At 42.5% G+C, this 20,725-nt stretch overlaps 2 protein-coding genes across 3 annotated transcripts; both read right to left on the bottom strand.

The window, feature by feature from the left end:
* Positions 1-1,509: 1,509 nt before the first annotated feature.
* Positions 1,510-8,552, bottom strand: LOC112223299 (glucagon receptor-like). 2 transcript variants are annotated; one of them, XM_024386313.2, is made up of 10 exons: positions 7,971-8,552; positions 7,451-7,557; positions 6,999-7,155; positions 6,640-6,799; positions 6,486-6,546; positions 6,309-6,378; positions 6,017-6,108; positions 5,677-5,815; positions 5,522-5,563; positions 1,510-2,712 (listed from the first exon to the last, which is right to left on the bottom strand). In XM_024386313.2, exons 1-10 carry the CDS (start codon positions 8,172-8,174, stop codon positions 2,641-2,643), a joined length of 1,104 nt encoding a protein of 367 aa, XP_024242081.1. In that variant the 5' UTR covers positions 8,175-8,552; the 3' UTR covers positions 1,510-2,640. The 2 variants fall into 2 exon arrangements, with proteins under 2 accessions (XP_024242081.1, XP_042161268.1); XM_042305334.1 differs by lacking the exon at positions 1,510-2,712 and having other exon boundaries at positions 5,077-5,563.
* A 70-nt stretch (positions 8,553-8,622) lies between these two features.
* LOC112223254 (glucagon-like peptide 1 receptor) lies at positions 8,623-14,887 on the bottom strand. The gene is made up of 4 exons (XM_024386275.1): positions 14,813-14,887; positions 14,306-14,408; positions 9,122-9,229; positions 8,623-8,633 (listed from the first exon to the last, which is right to left on the bottom strand). The coding sequence occupies exons 1-4, from the start codon at positions 14,870-14,872 to the stop codon at positions 8,623-8,625; spliced, it is 282 nt and encodes a 93-aa protein (XP_024242043.1). The 5' UTR covers positions 14,873-14,887.
* Positions 14,888-20,725: the final 5,838 nt, after the last annotated feature.

The following is a 20,725-nucleotide window of genomic DNA, read 5'->3' as shown; positions in this document are numbered from 1 at the left end:
TTTATTGGTCAGGATAGGTCATGGGAGCATTAATCTGCCCAGGCGTTGCTGACACATGACAGATCTTAAAATGCCTGGAATGGTATTTTACATTTCAGTAAACCACATTGTTTGTTCTATCAATCTGTTAGTCGATGAACCAGTTGATGACGTGGCCTGCAACCATTGGATGATGAATGCAGCATCTGAGCAGGGGAGCCCGACCCATGTCTTGAGTTGGATAAGGATAATTTTAGGCATAAATTCCACACTAAACATGATATGGTAAAAGGTCATGTTAAATTGCGTAAAGCGACTGATGCATTCAGGGTTCATATACGCATCACTGACACAAACGTGTTTTTGAGTTATCCACCCTATGGCCTCCAGAAAGACAACAGCAGGAAAAGTATGATTTTTTTATGTCATATTTCATTTTATCTATTGACATTTCAAAAGTCTTGTAGCGATAAGCTTCACTCATCTCGAATACAAAATGACTACTTGAGACACAATCACTAGTGAACGTCTACACACCCCTTGCACAGTCTTCACATTTTGTGCCTTAAAATGAAATCTAAAAAGGGAATAAATGTGGGGGGTTTTGCCCCCTAACGATCTACACAACCTACTCCGCATTTTCAAAGTGAGAGAAAAAATATATACATTTTTCCAAATTCATCAAAAATGAAGATGTTTTGATTGCGTATGTCTTCACACCCCAGAGTTAATACTTGGTGGAAGGAGCCTTTGGCAGCCATTAAAGCTGTGAACAATTTTGAATAACATTCTACCAACTTTTATTTTAAACTCTTGTGGTGGCAGCATCATGTTATGGGTATGCTTGTCACCGGCAGAGACTGGGGTGTTTTGTTAGGATCAAAATAAATATGAAGGGAGTAAAACCCAGCTAAAATGTTAGAGGAAAACCCACCTTAGTCTTCTGAAAACCTAACCCTGGGAGAGTTTTATTTTTCAATTACACAAATGTTAATGCCAAACATACCAGAATGGCTTTCCAAGAGGTGCTGAGTGTTCCTGCGTGGTCCAGGCCAGAAGGTTTATATATTGCTGTCCATCAATTAACCTTAATTAACAGAGCTTGAGCAATTTTGACAAAAACAATGTACACTGAGTATACAAAACATTAAGAACACCTGCTCTTCCCATGACATAGACTGACCAGGTGAATCCAGCTGACAGTTATGATCCCTTATTGATGTCACTTGTTAAATCCACGTCAGTATAGATGAAGGAGAGGAGACAGGTTAAAGAAGGATTTTTAAGCCTTGAGGCAATTGAGACATGGATTGTGTATGTGTGTCATTCAGAGGTTGAATGGGCAAGACAAAATATTTACAGTAAGTGCCTTTGAACATGGTATGGTAGTTGGTGCCAGGCGCACCGTTTTGTGTCAAAAACTGCAATGCTGCTGGGTTTTTCATGCTCAACAGTTTCCCGTGTGTATCAAGAATGGTCTACCAGCCAAAGGACATCCAGCCGACTTGACACAACTGTGGGAAGCATTGGAGTCAACATGGGCCAGCATCCCTATGAAACGTTTTTGACACCTTGCAGAGTCCATGCCCTGACAAATTGAGGTGTGAACACAAATGCAATTTAGACATGCTCTTTTTTCTTGTGGAACATTTTCCATAATTTCCTTTAACTTTGAAAATGTGGAGTAGGTTATGTAGATCGGCAGGATTTGTATTTATTTAATCCCTTTTTAGATGTAATTTTAAGGCATGGGAGGAGATGGATGTGTAGACTTTCACTAGGCACTGTACCACTCATCATTTGGAAATACATTAAAATACTGTACATTAACAGAGTGACACACAAATAATATCTTACTTAAAGGCCCAGTGCAGTCAAATTTCAGTTTCCCCTGTGTTTTGTATCATATTGTACAACAGCTGATGAAAATAACACTGTAAAAGTGGGAAAAATGTGATCAGTGTAACTTTCTGATAGTTGCCCGTTGAAAATACAATTTACACAGGACCTTCTAATCTGCAGGTTTTGCATGGGCGGAGTTGTCTTGCGTGATGACATCCCCAGGCAGTATAAATTGATAGACCAATAACAAGAAAAGTGTCAAAACTCTCTGCCAACAGCTAGTTTTCAAGTTACATTAGGCACCCCCAATTAGACCCCTCACTCAGACCACTCCTAGACAGACCTCTGAAACTTCTTGCTTGCGAAACAATTATTTTTGTAATTTTGTTTTACATTTTAAATTCAAACTATTACACTACGGTACTTAATTGTTACCCAGAAATGATTTGATATTAGATAAAAATGGCTGCATTTGGGCCTTTAATCTGAATAAATATTTACAACATGTGGAGGTAACTCAACTGGGTCATTTAAGTGAATGAGGAATGACACCTGCATAGATGGACTAGACCCCGTGGTCTCATTAGGAGTTAGGTGTGTGCAGTCTGTACTCTTCTCCAGGGTTGCCGTTGTGGTACGACAATGCAGTTGAGCGAGAGACTCAGGTGTCATGGAGGTGTTCCGAGCATGCTGTCTTGAACTTTGAGCCTGCGGAGATGGAGGACTATCAGGCTGGACTCCTGTTGGTGGTGGTGTAGAAGCTCCATTGTTCTCTGGAACTGTGGCGATGGAGAATGGTTCTACTCTTGTCTCGGTTAGTCACTGTCCACAGCACACCACCTCCACCTCCATCCTAAAGCTTCGCAGTTTCTTCGCAAGCTCTGTCTTCACCTGCAACCAACAGAGGAAAAAACATTCTTCCCTCCCTTCAACTGAAATGTGTGAGTTTGTCCTTGCTGGTCACTGATGCACAGTCTACTATTCTTCATACAATTCTACTCCCTCAGTAAATGATAGCCTGTCTTTTTTCAAAGCCAATTTTTATTCAAAGGATGTTAAATTGATGCATTTTTCCTACTCAGGAAGGGCGATTACAGAGCAAAAGAGGACATCTGCAACTATACTGTACATGAGAATGGAAGAAGCTACCTGCCCCGAGGTCCACGAGGGGGCTAAAGGGGGCTTTGGCGCAAAAGATGATCTGTATCTCCGTTGCGCTGTGTCAGCACAATGGACAGGGAACGCCGTGGTGTGTGTAGGGCGGCTATGAGAAGTCACTGGGTGGTAAGGTATGATTCCTTTTGGTTTCCATAAAAAGCAGGCAAAAATGTATGCGTAACTACAGCACAGAAGTCAGACTCGAGGACTGCAAGGTTGCTGAGGACAGTGACAGACCCCGGCTTTAAGTTTACAGCCAGCATGTGGTGCACAGAATCCTCAGTCTTCTCCCTCCTCCAAACAAATGACTCCAGGCAAAAGCAACGGATCTTTACACTAGAGTCAAAGTGGTCCACAGTGTATTGGAGTCTGTCAAGAAGCTGTGGGGCGACAGTGAGTTTGAAGCCATTTAGGCACAGTGCAGTGCCAGTGGCACTGATGCACCACCACCAGCGCCAAGCAAACAACGATGTTACAGTATATAAGTACAAACCTCCAGGCCTACATGATGGCCAATACAGTAGGCCAGCAGAACTGAGGAGAAGAGACTGAGTGGAAAACACCGTTCTTCAGCACGTTGGATACCGTCATTGGTGAAACGTCAGAACTGGTGAAGGCCCTGTGTGCCTTTGACCCAGAGAGCCATGACTTTCTAAACGAGTTAAAAGGTGAATCAACTGCCAGATCTAAGCAAAACAGATTTGGTGGAAGCTGAGTTCAGTGCCGTTTGCTAGGTTTTTCTGACTGAAATCGCCCGCTCTGGCTCCAATGAGGACAAATTGACCCCACTTGATATCCTGCAACGATTCTCTGGGCCTCTTTCCGCTATGCCGACCATGCTTACTACACTGAAACATGGACTGACTTTTTGGGCATCCAATCAGAACAGAACAAACACGCTACACCCGAGGAAAGCTCAACTAATCCAACAGGCATTTGAGGGGGATCTCACAAGAAGATTTCAAGGAATGATCGATTGATCGATTATTCAGGAAATTCCACAGAATTTCAAGGAAGCTGCAACCCTTTTGAAAACGTAAGATTGAAACAATCTAGCTGGTTGGTTTTGATCAAAATCTTGCTTTAGGGTTTAGGGCACTGTCCATGGTGTTGATGGAGCGCAGCGAGATGTCGTGGCATCGAACCTGTCACTTCTTGGTCAAAAGCAGTTCTTGAACTTTTATGTTTACTGTGGTGTAGCGTAATGCAAGCTGAATTCCATTTAATTCCAATGTAAGAACCCAATGACTCCCCTGGGTATAGCTACATATCAGTATGTTTCATCATAGAAATAGATAACCAGAATCAAATTGAGCCTTTCTTCATAGCCTATTGGTTTTTGCGGCTGTAAATGGAACTGTACGTATTGGAAACGTGTTTATGGTAGGCTGGCATTGTTTAATTGATTATGTGGGTCGAATTTGATCCACAGAAGTGTATTCACAACCTGTTGCCATATCACAACCTGTTGCTGAACTCATGAGCGAGCAGTATGTTTTTCCAAGTTTGAAGCTGGGCTGTATATGCCTATTTGTTTGGCAAGACAGCTGTGCATGGCTGCATCTCACTGTAGTAGGCTATGTTTTGGTTATTTGGGCCTCCATTCGCCTTTTGTTTACTGTGTTTGTTCCTTGTTAATGTAACTAGCCTAAATATAGATTGTGTCATGCCTTTATCGATCTGACATTTTGCTTTACTAAGCCTACTACTTGGTTCCGCTGTTTTGTTCTGGTCGCATTCCTTCATTCAGTCGTTCGCATTCGCAGTTGTGTCGTATTCTAAGCCAAACTGTTATTCAGTATTTATGTTTGCACGCATGAATAACTAGGCTACTACAATTTGGTAAGACAACTGTGTGGATCACTGCATTCACATAGACTGCTTGTAATAGATGAATTTCCCTATCTATCTTGTCGCCAATATTCATTACCAAAACGGGCTAGCTGTATGGTATGGTCCATTGTGCTGATAAAGCGCAGCAGAGATTTCAAAAGCACTCAAAGATCTTGGAGTCTAAGCATTTGAACGTTATGTTTATTGTGGAACAGCATGATTATATCAGCAGAATTCAATATCATTCCAATGCAAGAACACCCCCAAAAATGTAGCCCCCTCGCCGATTTCAACTGCCCCTTTAGTCACTTTATCCTGGGGCTGGGTCTGAAGCTACCGCACATTAGAATGAACAAGTCTGATGTTCGAAAGGCATTAGTCTAATAATAGTAGTTGCCCATTCCTAAAGTAATTCAGAATGTCATTAACATTTCTTTCAGACACTAGCGAACCTGTCAGATACTTGTGACCCATCTGACTTCACATCACACCATAACCCAGAGACCGTTTACAGCAATTGTCACAGATAATCGAGGTAGCCAAATGAGTCTTCAATCAGGGATGTGCAGTTGGCAGTAAGTGTGTGCGTTACAGCTTATACAGGAAAGGATGGGGCACCTCAGGGGGAGCATGTGATGAGTTTGATGGATGGAAAACAATAGAAAAACATAGAACATAACAGAAAAAAACACAATAGAATCTTACAAACCTCTTTGTTACAGTAGCAGTACAGCACAGCCACCAGAAATCCCTATAGAGACACAACGCTTGGGTTAAAACAAAACACTGATAGGCTTCACTTGCTAGGTAATAATGCAAGGCTATGGTTTGTCGACCTGGGTAACCTGGTTTCAGGTTACTCACCTGAAATGAGTTGAGGAAGAGCGTGAAGAAGACCTTGATGTAGCGCAGGATGCCAGTGGTCTGCTCATCAGTGGCGAAGATGAAGATGACCTCATGGATGCCAAATAGAGGGATGAGGGTCAAGGTCGCCTTGGCCAAGCTATCAGGAGATAGGACATAGGGAGGAAATTTGTCTCACTGTCTCAACTAATTTTCCACATGTCTTGCCCTCTTTCTTTTAATCTGCCCCTTTATCTTTCCTCCTCTCTCTGTCACCAACTATCAAATTGGATGCCACATCGGTAAAGGAAGAGGCCTGTGTGTAATATCATTATATCAGACTCTTGTTCTTCTTCCTTACCGAAGCTTGTAGTCAGGATAGCCATTCTGATTGTTGGCACGTAGTTTGGATAGAATCACCTTCAAAATCTTCATGAAAATCAATAAGTTGATCTGTTGACAGTAGCATTTGCAATCTTTCAAAAACAAACACACACACACACAGCCATGTATGACAAGTAGGCTATAAATATGCAGACCAACACAATGCACACAGACAGGCACGCAAATACACACACACACACACACACACACACACACACACACACACACACAATAATGTACATAACAACAGAGCCAAAAGCCGCCCTCACCAGTGACGCAAACAGAATGGGGAACCGTATTATCCACCAGTAGCTCATATTTTCATTGACAGCCCAGCACCTGAGGGTACCACATTGGGACATTCATTGTTTACGTCTGTCTCTAAATCAATGCAAACAGGCCATGCAGTGTGCACTGATTGAGGTGACACATGGACACCCACTCACTCTTTGTTTTCTCTCAATAGCTTGGCCAACATCCAAGGAAGGACAAATAAAAGAGGGGTTCCTGACAAAGAAAGACATTGAGCATTAATAAGACACAGTGGGTATAAAAGGCAGAAGTGGTATTTTGGATGTAGACAAAGGATACGTTACTCACCCCAGCCGAGGCAGATATAAGGCAAGTACTTGTTGTTCTCAATTAATACGGAGGCGATGAGCACCGAATACAGGTAGATGGCCTCTCCAAAGAACCAGTAGTGATTGGCTAGAACACAATACTGCATCACCACCTGGGCCATCCTGCAGCCAATGGCAGCCTTGAAATAAAGATGGTAAAGACGGTGATTACTATAAAGGTCAATCAGTGATGACATTTTGCTGAGTCCAAAAACAACTCCTAGTCTCCACAGATCATGTCACCATATTCAAGGGTATTCAAGTGTTTGCAGACTTGAAGGAATAAATATGATAGGAACAAGCAATGTGGTAGCTCCACCTACACTGCTCACAACCCACCTCGTGACTCAGCATTTCTCCCAGGTCGGCCTGTCTCATGATCTCCCGGCCCCAGTGACGCTCCAGCATGGTGTCCTTGACAATCACCGACACGGCTCGCAGGATGAAAGACACAAACAGGTTTGCGTGGATGTAGTTGCGGGTGCAGTGAAGCTTCCTGATAGGGAATAATAGAGGCAGATGGCCAAGAAGTATTACTACCAAAAAAATACCATCAAAGAATACTACCCAGAAATCTTCTCAAGATGTTCTTATGTTTAGTCACACTCACAAACCTTCCCATACTGTTACTTCTCTAGGGTTTCTTTTCCAATGCTCATCCAAAGCATCCTTTTGGGCTTTCTGTGGTAAATATGACTTTGATGTAAGTGCTTGATTACTGGAGTAGAGATGAGTGAAGTGGACCAGTGTTTCTATTTGAAGAGTGGTGGCGAACAGAAGGACAAATGTACCTGATACTCAGTAGAATGATGAGCGCTGAGACCAGGGTGAAGAGGGACAGGGTGTAGCCAACCGTGTAAAGCATCCTGAAGCTCACCATCAACTGCTTGAACCACAGCTGTGGAAAAAACAATGCAGAGCGGCGTTACCATGGAAACTCATGTCAGAAGAGATTATGTTAAGTAGGACTTTATATACACATCTTCTCACTGACAAAGACAGAAACAACTTTTTTTTAAAGCGTTGGCCGTTCCCAAATCGCTTCCTAGCCTTTCCCCTTAGCCTTAATCCATTAATGTTTTCAGATCTGTAAGGTGGAAACGCCATCATTACACTGCTCATACCTACAATATCCAGACCCTTCAGATCTTACAAACATTGAAGGCTTTGCGTTAAGGGAGTGCATACGTTTACAGTAGTACAGCCTTCCAAATGACGGAACAGAAGGCTGATTTACCTGAAGAGCTCAGGGGCACAGTGCTCATTAACACCTACAAGTAAAAAACAATAGATAGTGTTTTTGTCAGGTACCTCCTGAGATGTGATTTCCTGTTCCTCTTCACACTGAGACATGTCCCTCCAGACTTCCCCGTCCTCCTCCTCCACCCAGTGGCCATCAGAGCCACACCGCCGACGCACCACACCCTGAGACACTGGACATCCCGCAGACATGTCCAGTGTGTGCGCACATACGCACACATGCACGTGCGTGCACACACAAACATACATACACATTGAGTGCACAGACAAAAATATTTTTCCACAGAAACACGCATACAGCTTGTGCCCACACACACCCACACACTATTCTGAAAGCAACACGTACAAACAATGTTTCCGAATTGGCATAATTATTGGAGCTGTGTATGAGAGTAGGCGGGCTAAAATAGGATCAGTTTTGCCATTTAGATCTGTTGGGTTCTGAGAATATGAAATGTTACTTATTCATGTCACTGATGGAGTGCTCAGGTTGAGGGTCTACAATAGAAGTTAAGGGTTACAAGAGGAAGGTATACAGTGGGTGCAACTAAGCTTGGAATGTATTGAGTGCAGGGAAGTGATTACATGTGGCAGGCATTGAGAAGGGGAGACGGTGGAGAGATTAGAATCTAACAAATGCCACTAAGGGAGAGAGGGTAATGTATAACATTTACATTATGTACGGATATGTTATTGTTAGTCATTAGGGATCTCCTGGGAGGAGAAGAGACACAGTCTGGTATCAATAACCATGACAAACTTGAGTTGGGGAGGAGTGAGTACTTTGGGGTAGAGGTCAGGTCAGATGAAGTGAGGAAGAACAGATATCACTATGGTTCTGTCTAGCAACAGGGATGTGTTGGCTGTTCGGTTGTGGAGGAGGAGACTCAGCCTAGGGGAAAGGGTTAAATATCAGTGCTTGTGTGAAATGTTTTTCTGTCTGAATTACAGCTGAATTACAGCTGTACCCTTTGGGAAGAATTACACTTGGTTAAGCTTCTCTAGTGTTTTTGAGTAATTTACTCTGAAAAATAAGAACCTAACAGATCATAATGAATATGATTATTAGAACAGCACAGCTACCTTTATATGTTTTATGAATAGGTCAATCAATTTTGGGGTATTATTCTGTGACATCATAATTCAATAGATGACCATTGACAATACAATGTAGATTTTTTTTAAATTAAAAAGTCAGTCACCTTTGTCAAACCAGGGCAGGTAGGAGGGACAGGACACATTGACCACCGACCCAGGAGGACCATCAGGCCAGCAGGCGTAGCGGTCAAACGTCCTGTTACAGAACAAGCCTGGGAGACAGAGAAAGAACATGACCACGAGCGTTCCATTTGTAGCCTGGTCATCCAGACTGACCAAAATAGTGTGTGCAGTGTTTAGAATGCCTTTACGAGGCAATTCTATCTGACCAAGGATAGGCAACTACAACTAGCTGCACTTCAATGTAAACTTACAGCGCATTTCAAAAGTATTCAGACCCCTTGACTTTTCCACATTTTGTTACATTACAGCCGTATTCTAAAATTGATGAAAACAAATAAAACATGCTCATCAATTTACACACAATACCCCGCAAAATGTTTTTGGGGGATTTCTTTTGCAAATGTATAAAAAAATGAAAAACAGAAATATGACATTTACACACTAAGTATTCAGACCCTTTACTCAGTACTTTGTTGAAGCACCTTTGACAGCGATTACAGACTAAAATCTTCTTGGATATGGCGCTACAAGCTTGACACACCTGTATTTAGGGAGCTTCTCCCATTTTTCTCTGCAGATCCTCTCAACGCTCTGTAAGGTTGGATGGGAAGCATTGCTGCACAGCTGTTTTCAGGTCTCTTCAGAGATGTTAGATTGGGTTCAAGTCCGGGGTCTGGCTGTGCCACTCAAGGACATTTAGAGCCTTGTCCCGAAGCCACTCTTGCGTCGTCTTAGCTCTGTGCTTAAGGTCGTTGTCCAGTGGAAGGTGAACCTTTGCCCCAGTCGGAGTTCTTGAGCACTCTGGAGCATCAAGGATCTCTTTGTACTTTGCTCCGTTCATCTTTCCTTCAATCCTGACTAGTCTCCCAGTACACCATGCTTCACCGTAGGGATGGTGCCAGATTTCCACCAGATGTGACACTTGGTATTAAGGCCCAAGAGTTCAATCTTGGTTCCATCAGACCAGATAATCTTGTTTCTCATGGTCTGAGTCCTTTAGTCTGAGTCCTGAGTCCTTTAACTCCAAGCGGGCTGTCATGTGCCTTTTACTGTGGAGTGGCTTCCATCTGGCAATCTACCATAAATACCTGATTGGTGGAGTTCTGCAGAGATGGTTGTCCTTCTGGAAGGTTGTCCTTCTGGAAGGTTCTCCCATTCTCCCATCAGCTCTGTCAGAGTGACCATCAGGTTCTTGGTCACCTCCCTGACCAAGGCCCTTCTCCCCCGATTGTTGAGTTTGGCCCGGGCGGCCAGCTCTAGGAAGAGTCTTGGTGGTTACAAACTTCTCCCATTTAAGAATGATGGAGGCCGCTGTGTTCTTCGGTACCTTCAATGCTGCAGAAATGTTTTGGTACCATTCCCCAGATCTGTGCTTCAACACAATCCTGTCTCAGAGCTCTACAGACAATTCCTTCAAACTCATGGCTTGGTTTTTGCTCTAATATGCAATGTCAACTGTGGGACCTTATATAGACAGGTGTGTGCATTTCCAAATCATGCCCAATCAATTGAATTTACCACAGGTGGACTTAGGACTGTGGCAGTCACAAAATTTCATCAGCCGGTGATTATCAAGCAAATAACTGTCGGTCTCAGGGTAATTGACCGTTAACACATGTAGCATCTCCTGGCTTCCAAACATAGCTTACAAGACACTGATGCAGACCTTTGGAACATCTACATTTTAAAAAGTCTAACAAATCCATGTATTATAGCCTACACCTTCACAATAAATGCATTATTCATTTTAGACAGGTCTAAAGAAACATAATATGAAGAAAATGTACTCTATTTCGGAAGAACAGAATAGCATACTCTGAGTTGTCCTTATGTTAGGTCTTGACCTGGCTATGCCAAATGGCTGTGGGCTATACTATTTCATTTAGCTGACAAGATTTGCTTAGAATTCCGTGGCTTTATTTATATTATTTCATAGTATGAAGAATACAATTGAACAAAGCTGAATAAAATAGAAAGGATATTTTCTCGAAACGATTTGAGGGAGTGTGCACATGTGGCTATTCTGTGTTGAGCGGTTAACAAAGAAATAGGTACTCCTATATGCTTAATTTAGAGTTATTAATGTAACTTTAGTGGTTCTACAAATGTTGGGCTATATGTTTTGATTTTTAATACATTGTAAGGCCGTATGATGCGACTCTAATGATGATTTCTTTAAAAGTTGCTTCAAATGAATGAGCTCTGCTTTTTCTTTTGCACTGGCTGTACACACATCATAAGTCTTGGCCCAGAGTGCTGCGTTGTGCCCTTCCCCCGGAGTGCTGCTGCTCTGAAGCACCTCTCACTCATATGGCTGCCATCACCTGATCAGGTCTTTCTCACAGGCTACAAGTGTAGACAGACACATCGGGGGAAGGAACTGCGCGCATCCTTATCCAATTCCAAGTTGCATATTGAAGATATTGGAAGAACTGCCCACATTTACTTTTCGTCAGCCAAGAAGATGAGTAGGCCTAACGAACAGCAAGAGCACTAGCCTGTGCCAATTTACTATCCCCCATAGTACAAAAGTTGACCTATTCTATTCTGTGCGAGAAATAAATATTCCAAACATAGTCTAGGACAGTTGTGGGATGCGACAGATCCCAAATTAATAGAACCACTAGCATAAAGAAAACATTTTTCACGCAATGAGGCTAACGCAACAGATCAGAACATTTAGATGAAAATGTGGATAAACTATTAGGGTATTTCTTCACATTATAAGCCAGTAGGCTATGGGCGCGAATGTTCCATTAGTGGGACCCCCCCCTCGCTGAAAGGGTCCCCAGTCCGGGGTCGGCGGTGAGGGTCGCCGCTCCAAAGGCCAAGACTAAGGTGGAGTGGGGTCCACGTCCGGCGCCAGAGGCGCCACCGTGGACAGATGCCCACCCAGACCCTCCCCTATGTGTTTAGGTTTTGCGGCCGGAGTCCGCACCTTTGGGGGGGGGTTACTGTCACGTCCTGACCTTGTCTCTATTTTAGGTTGGTCAGGGCGTGAGTTGGGGTGGGCATTCTATGTTTTGTTCTAGTGGGTAGTTGTTTTCTGTTGTGTGTCTGCACCAGCCAGAACTGTTTCGGTCGTTCGCGTTGTTATTTTTGTGATTTCAGTGTTCATTAAATAAATATGGACACATACCACGCTGCACCTTGGTCCTCTCCTTCCAACAGCCGTTACAGCCTTATGCTACAGCCAAATGTTTCAAATTTTAACTCATCAGTCCAGAGCACCTGCTGCCATTTTTTTGCACCCCAGTTCCTGTGTTTTCATGCACAGTTGAATCGCTTGGCCTTGTTTCCACGTCGGAGGTATGGCTTTTTGGCCACAAGTCTTCCATGAAAGCCACTTCTGACCAGACTTCTCCAGACAGTAGATGGGTGTACCAGGGTCCCACTGTTTTTTGCCAATTCTGAGCTGATGGCGCTGCTGGACATCTTCTGATTGTGAAGGGAAGTAAGCATGATATGTCTTTCATCTGATGCAGTAAGTTTTCTTAGCCAACCACTGTGACTACGGTCCTCAACGTTGCCCGTTTCTTTGTGCTTCTTCAAAAGAGCTTGGACAGCACATCTGGAAACCCCTGTCAGCCTTGACATTTCTGCCTGGGAGAGACCTTGCTGATGCCGTATAACTACCTTGTGTCTTGTGTCTGGTGTATGACTTTTGACGGTAAACTGTCTTCAGCAACCTCACCTTGTTAGCTGAGTTCGGCTGTTCCTCACCCAGTTTAATTCCTCCTACGCAGCTGTTTCTGTTTCCGTTAATGATTGTGTTTCAACCTACGTATTGAGTTGATGATCATTAGCACCTGTTTGGTGTAATTGTTTAATCATACATATGCCTACAAAATCTCTGACTTTGTGCAAGTGTACCTAAAAGAATTGATGCTGTTTTGAAGGCAAAGGGTGGTCACACCAAATATGGATTGGTTTAGGTTTTTCTTCTGTTCACTCACTTTGCATTTAGTTAATTGATAAATATAATCTATTAGCATGTTTATTTGAAAGCATTCTTTACTTTACAGCATTTTTTCACACCTGCCTAAAACCTTTGCACAGTACTGTATGCGTGAAATTTGCTTTGATTTAGAATTGACAATTATCATGCACCTGTCTGGAAACAGGGGCAGGGGAAAAAATACATGTCATCTTAAATAGCATGCCAGCCAGACAGGCTGTACTCTTGTTGTAAAGATACGCAAAGTGCTTAATATTAGGAAAGTTGAGAAAAAATTGTAGGCCAAGTCTATAGAAAGCTGATGGGACCCTCCTCTTTTTCATAGAGGCTATCACTCTGTTTTCTCATGCCTATAGAAATGTTGCGCAACATGACCTCATGGGCTCTCATGAAGTGTTTGATTTGATTTTTTCAATAACATTTGCATTGATGTTAGAGTGATTATAGGGACAAAAGTGCTGAATACCAGGCAGTTGGCAAGTTTGGTAGGCTACTAACGACCATGAGCAGCATCAGAGCTTGGAGAAGCCTAATTACCGTGACTAAACGGTCACATGGAATTTGACTGCTTTCATGACTCGTGACCGCCGGTGTGGCAGTAATATGGTCATCGCAACAGTCCTAGGTGGACTCTAATCAAGTTGTAGAAACATCTCAAGGATGACCAATGGAAACAGGATGCACCTGAGCTCAATTTCGAGTATCATAGCAAAGGGTCTGAATACTTATGTTAATAAGGTATTTCATTTTTACATTTGTAATAAATGTTTACAAAAAAATGTAAACCTGTTTTTGCTTTGTCATTGTGGGGTATTGTGTGTATATTGATGAGGGAAAAAAATGTTTTAATCCATTTTAGAATAAGGCTGTAACAAAGTTATGTGAAAAAAAGTACAAGGGTCTGAATACTTTCCGAATGCACTGTATATGTCTATCAAGGGTACTCTGGGCAGGGCAAAATTCAGTTGGTTGTACAGTAATCCAAAAAGGTTGGAAACCACTGTTCTACCAGAAGCCTTCTGGCCTACTTCATAATATACAACAACAACAACAAAAATATGCCAATGGAACCAATCCTATTTTATCCTTAATTAGTCTTGCTTGCCAGACTTATGGCACTCTACTCCCAGTTGTGTGAGAGACTGTGGGAAGTTTACCAAGGAACCACTTCTAAATGCCAAATCTATGAGTCGAGTTGTGTTCTTACCTTGAGGAAATGGCTCATAGCCAATCATCTTCACACATTCGTCTTTGTAGTGGATCCACCTCATGTAGGTCTCCTCCAGGACTTTCCCACCGACCATCTCCACCTGGAAGAGGAAACAAAAAAAAACATTAATGGAATAGCCTTCTTCTCTTTTGCCATCTCGTGGGATTTCAAAAACATGATTGAATGAATGAATGAATGAATGAATGAATGAATGAATGAATGAATGAATGAAAGGGGGCAGCTAAAAATGTATTGCTCTGTACGACAGTAGCTACGTTCTGTCTCACCACAGTCCAACCATTAAACAATAGGTGTTTCCTGTGTACAGACTCAGCTCACTGTACACTGTACACTCACTGTACTCTACAGTGTCCAACAGTTATAAGTTGCTCTTGATAGCACTTTGGCTCAAAAACACTCACGACTGTATGGTTCTGCTCAAAACAACACAACATTTGCATGTGACAGATACAGTCTCAATACAGTATTTTGTTCATATCTCACCTTTAGCATCTTCAGCAGCAGTAGGCAGGTCAGGGCCATGCTTTCCATGGTCCAACTCATCTCTGTTCGGGGGATGAGCGCTCTCTGTGAGGTCAAGAACACTTTTTTTAGGAACTCAGTCGGGTTCTCAACTTACTGTTGAGGGTTAAAATAGTAGAATACAACAGGTGCAAATTTGGTTGTGCGTCAGCAGTTTTCCGCTTGCTATGTCAGTCACTGACAGTCACTCAATTAGTCCTTCAGTAAAACATTTTTGATTGGTTAGTCTACCCAGGTATCAAAACTTGTAGTAATCATGGCCGAATTATTGACCGGGCACGTGCCCAGGGGCCCTGACCTCCATGGGGTCTCCAATGATTTTGTTAGTCACTCTCACTCAGATATTATATTAACATGGCCTAAGTCATGGGAAAATGTGTCTAATTTCAGAAAAAGTGCTCATAGAACTGCCAAAATTTCTCTCCACCCCATGGCAAAATGTGTAGAATTGCAGCAAATTAGCTGTAAAACTGCAAAAAGAATTGTCTGCCCCATGGGCAAAACAAGTAGAATTGCAAGAAAGTAGTTACAAAATTGCTAAATGTTTTTTCCAACCCATACCAAAATGTGTATAATTTCAGCAAATTGTCTGGAAAACTGAGAAGAAGAAAAAATTGTAAAGAATGTGTAGGGTAATGTGTAAAAACTTTAAAACATAAAATGTTTCTCCGCCGTCAAGAGGGTGTCACACATTTTTATTTTATTTTAACCAAATAGTCCCCCCTTGCGTCACAATGAAATTTGATAAACTATTAGCGTCTGTTGCTATATCAACAGATAATTACAGCCAAAATAATGTTATTTTCATCCCCACTATGTAAACAAAGCTGATTCCCAGGACAGTTTTGCTGTTTAAAGTAGTTTTGTTTCGATAATAAGATGAAAACAATACTTCAAACCACTTTTAGGTACCTTGTTAACTAGGGATGCACAATATATCAGTGATCCTATCGGAATTGGCCGATATTAGCTAAAAATGCCAACATCGGTATCGGCCCAATGTCTAATTTAACGCAGATGTGCAAAACCGATGTCAAAGCTGATGTGCATACCTATATAACGTAAGTACATGATGTAATGACACCATGTAAAATTTTGCGCATCACGTGCAACACAGCATTTATAACCTAGCCCACAATGTCTGCTGTGTGGATCGAGCAGTCATTTGAAAGAGGAAGAACATTTCAGCGAGACAACTCAAAGCGAAATCCATTAACGCCAAGATAATGGAATTCATTGCCCTTGACAATCAACCGTTCTCTGTCGTGGGTGATGTTGGCTTTCGCTGACTGGTCGAGCACCGGTACGCACTACCAAGTGGGCTATTTTTCAGATGTTTCCCTACCAGAGTTACACAGTAATAGCGTCACTGCTATTAGCTTCACGACTGACATTTGGACCAGTGATATCAGCCCCATGAGCATGCGGAGTCTGACAGCACAGTAGGTCGTTGAGGATTTCGTACTGAGGAAAGTCGTATTGCATGCTCATGAATATGCTGGTTGTCATACTGCTGCTGCCATTTCAATGGCATTTGAGAACATGTTTCAACATGTTTTTGGTTCCAACCGCTGTGTCTTTGTGAGACGCAGAGTAGGTGAACGGATGATCTCTGCATGTGTGGTTCCCACCGTGAAGCATGGAGGAGGAGGTGTGATGGTGTTTTACTGGAGCAACTGTCTGTGATTTATTTAGAATTCAAGGCACACTTAACCAGCAGGGCTACCACAGCATTCTGCAGCGATATGCTATCCCATCTAGTTTGCACTTATTGGGACTAACATTTGTTTTTCAACAGGACAATGACCCAACACACCACCAAATCAAATCAAATCAAATTGTATTTGTCACATGCACATGGTTAGCTGATGTTAATGCGAGTGTAGTGAAATGCTTGACCAGGCTGGGTAAGGGCTATTTGACCAAGAAGGAGAGTGATGGAGTGCTGCATCAGATGACCTGGCCTCCACAACTACCCAACCAAATTGAGATGGTATGGGATGAGTCGGACTGCAGAGTGAAGGAAAAGCAGCCAACAAGTGCTCACCATATGTGGGAACTCCTTCAAGACTGTTGGAAAAGCGTTCTAGGTGAAGCTGGTTGAGAGAATGCCAAGAGTGTGCAAAGCTGTCATCAAGGCAAAGGGTGGCACATTTGAAGAATCTCAAATATAAAATATATTTGGATTTATTTAACACTTTTTTGGTTACTACATGATTCCATATGTGTTATTTCATAGTTTGGATGTCTTCACTATTATTCTACAATGTAGAAAATAGTAAAAATAAAGAAAAGCCCTTGAATGAGTAGGTGTGTCTAAACTTTTGACTGGTACTGTATGTACCTATTGTTGGTCCTAGGATACAACAATGAATAATGTTCAACTAACACATACCATTGTAATGGAGGGGGACACCTTGGGCAGAGGGTCATTATTTGGCATGATAGCCCCCCCCAACAAAATTTTGCCTGATGGCCTCAAAAGGCTACAGCATATATTCTGACACATAAACAGATCAGTGTCAGCCTTCAATCATCACAGATGGTTTTTAGCACACTTTGAGAAACCTTATTATACTTTATTATAAATAGGAATGAGTCATCCTCCTTCATATGCTCTGCAAATATGGCCATTCATCAATCTATCATTCAAAGAGGGAAATCTCTAAACAAACAGAGCAAGATATCCACTTACCCCACTTAGGAGAACATTAGGAGAACATTATATCCTAGGGCAATAATTACCCCTGCACACCTTTGAAACACCTGTTTAATCCCAAACTGATGTACCATATGATTCAGGTTTTTTTTCACACTAAAGCGCATCATTCTGGGAGTGAGTAAGAGGGGAAGAAACAGAGAGAACAGCAGCAGTGGGTATTGTTACACATTCCAGTCTGTGCTAGTGAAACAGTCCTGCAGTTTAGCATCTGCTTCATCGCACCACTTCCATATTGGGCGCATCACTGGTACTTCCTGTTTGAGTTTTGGCTTGCAAGCAGGAATCAGGAGGACAGAGTTATGCTCAGATTTGCTAAATGGAGGGTGAGGGAGAGCTTTGTATGCATTTGTATGAGTGGAGTAAAAGGGATTTAGAGTTTTTTGCCACTAGTTGCTCAGGTGACATGCTGGTAGAAATGAGTTAAGACGGATTTCAGTTTCCCTGCATTAAAATCACCAGCTACTAGGAACGCAACCTCTAGATGAGCATTTTCTTGTTTGCTTATATCCCTATACAGACAGCTATAATAGACAGCTATGAAAGTAGTATGCTCTACAGCTTATCATGAGTTATTCTAACTCAGGCTAGCAGAACCTTGAGACATACTTAACAAAGAGACACACACCTCCCCCCTTGAGTTTACCCTAAGCTGCTGTTCTGTCCTGCCAATGCATAGAAAAAACATCTTGATGTACACTGAGTGTACAAAACGAGTGTACAAAACATTAGAAACACCTTCCTAATATTGAGTTGCACCCCCTTTGCCCTCAGAACAGCCTCAATTCGTCGTGGCACAGACTCTACAAGGTGTCGAAAGCATTCCACAGGGATGCTGGCCCATGTTGACTCAAATGCTTCCCAAATTTGTGTCAAGTTGGCTGGAAGTCCATTGGGTAGGGGACCATTTTGGATACACACGGGACACTTTTGACTGTAAAAGAATGCAGCAGCGTTGCAGTTCTACCATACCCCATTCAAAAGGCACTTAGATATTTTGTCTTGCCCATTCACCCCCTGATTGGCACACATAAACAATCCATGTCTCAGTTGTCTCGAGGCCTAAACATCCTTCTTTAACATGTCTCCTCCCCTTCATCTACACTGATTGAAATGACATCAATAAGGGATCGTAGCTTTCACCAGAATTCACCTGGTCAGTCTATTTCATGGAAAGAGTAGCTGTCCCTAACGTTTTGCACACTCTGTGTATATTATCCATGATCAGCAACGACTGAAACATAGGCTATTACAGTTCTTCAGGTCCCGTTGATAGGATAGTCTCGAACGGAGCTCATCCAGTTTGTTCTCCAGTGATTGTACGTTAGCCAATAGAGCGGAGGGTAAAGGCGGTTTATTTACTCGCCAACGTAGTGTCGTCAGGGTGCCACACGTTGGCCTCTCTCGCGGCGTCTCTTTACCTGCATTGCGTTGATTGCTTTGTATACCTCCAATACCGTTCAATGGCCACCATAGCAACTCAATCCCTGCAACGACAGGATAAGGCTACAGTAGATAAGGAATGGTGCACTTGTGAAGACAACAACATGAAAGAAAAATAAAGAAAAAAATACCCGCTCCAAGACCAGCTCCAGCAGAGCCTTTCGGTCCTATTAGGAGTCAGTCGGAGAAAACCCAGGTAATCCTCAAGAGGTCTAAAAGCTAATGTATTTCTTAGTCAATCAAAACACAAGATTGTGCATAACCACAGTGGCGATGTGATGGGGGGGGGTTACTGTTTTGCTTGCTTATTTGTTTGCTAGTTTGTTGATAAATTGAATGTGGCAACATAACTTGTGTGGGTGGTGACATAATATCCACTCCTGCTGGTAAGAGTATCCTCAGTGGACCTCCCCTGCAGTCAGTCAGTTAGTCTGTGTGGAACAATGCTCATCACTGTGCCAGACAAACACCTGCAGACCCTGGAACCTACCCTCACCAGTAACCCTCTTCGGGCTCCAGACTAGCACACACTGGTGGGCTGAGATTGGCAGATCACATTTAGTGATTTTACTTTCTTGGCAGGACCAATTTCACAGTCATTGCCAGTGGCAGCTCAAACAATGGTTCCCTATGGAGAGAAAGACTCTTGGGTCTGTTGAGTGACACAATAGCAAAAGACAGTGGATGTCTGTGTGCTCCCTGAGCAGTATGTGTTCGAGCAGGGGTCCCCAATTACATTCAGCAGTCAGACGATTTTTCCTTGAGCGGACGGTCCAGGGGCCGGAACATAGTTATAAATAATTTGTACACTGCAAATTTGACGCAAGAATCCGAAACAGATATAGTATTTGACAAAAATAATACAAATTCAAACCTTGATTCCATTTAGGATATGATCACATATGTCTCTATATTTATGCGTGGGAATACTTGGGAACAGATTTCCTAAATGAACATAACTTTGAGCTCATTTCCTGGTAATGTTACGGCAGTGGAGGCTGCTGAGGGGAGGACGGCTCATAATAATGACTGGAATGGAGTCAATGGAATGGTATCAACCGCATGGAAACCACGTGTTTGATGTGTTTAGTACCATTCCATTGAATCCATTCCAGTCTGTTAAAACATGGGCCACTTACAAGTGGCAGGAAAAAGTATGTGAACCCTTTGGAATACCTGGATTTCTGCATAAATTGGTCATACAATTTGATCTGATCTTCATCTAAGTCGCAACAATGGACAAACACTGTCTGCTTAAACTAATAACGCACAAACAATTACACGTTTTCATGTCTTTATTGATAACACCGCGTAAACATTCACAGTGTAGGGTGGGAAAAGTATGTGAACCCTTGGATTTAATAACTGGTTGACCCTCCTTTGGCAGCAATAACCTCCAACCAAACGTTTTCTGTATTTGCGGATCAGACCTGCATAATGGCCAGGAGGAATTTTGGACCATTCATCTTTACAAAACTGTTTCAGTTCAGCAATATTCTTAGGATGTCTGGTGTGAACCGCTCTCCAAGTCATGCAACAGCATTTTAAATCAGGTTGAGGTCAGGACTCTGACTGGGTCACTCCAGAAGGCATATTTTCATCTGTTGAAGCCATTCTGTTTATGATTTACTTCTGTGTTTTGGGTCGTTGTCCTGTTGCATCACCCAAATTCTGTTGAGCTTCAATTGGCAGACAGATAGCCTTACATTCTC

The sequence above is a fragment of the Oncorhynchus tshawytscha genome, linkage group LG24, assembly GCF_018296145.1.
Source record: "Oncorhynchus tshawytscha isolate Ot180627B linkage group LG24, Otsh_v2.0, whole genome shotgun sequence".
NCBI classification, from domain to species: Eukaryota; Metazoa; Chordata; class Actinopteri; order Salmoniformes; family Salmonidae; genus Oncorhynchus; species Oncorhynchus tshawytscha.
This window is presented reverse-complemented; position numbering and strand designations above follow the sequence as displayed.

Bases quoted from the DNA above. Each gene is read 5' to 3' on its own strand.
- LOC112223299 (XM_042305334.1), bottom strand. From the start codon at position 8,174: ATGTGTATGTATGTTTGTGTGTGCACGCACGTGCATGTGTGCGTATGT. The intron at 5,816-6,016 runs GTAAGGAAGAAG...ATCTCCTGATAG, and splicing joins TATCCTGACTACAAGCTTCG to CTTGGCCAAGGCGACCTTGA. The intron at 5,564-5,676 runs GTGAGTAACCTG...GTGTCTCTATAG, and splicing joins TCTTCCTCAACTCATTTCAG to GGATTTCTGGTGGCTGTGCT.
- LOC112223254 (XM_024386275.1), bottom strand. From the start codon at position 14,872: ATGAGTTGGACCATGGAAAGCATGGCCCTGACCTGCCTACTGCTGCTG. The intron at 14,409-14,812 runs GTGAGATATGAA...TTCCTCTTCCAG, and splicing joins TGCTGCTGAAGATGCTAAAG to GTGGAGATGGTCGGTGGGAA. The intron at 9,230-14,305 runs GTAAGAACACAA...TCTGTCTCCCAG, and splicing joins CTATGAGCCATTTCCTCAAG to GCTTGTTCTGTAACAGGACG.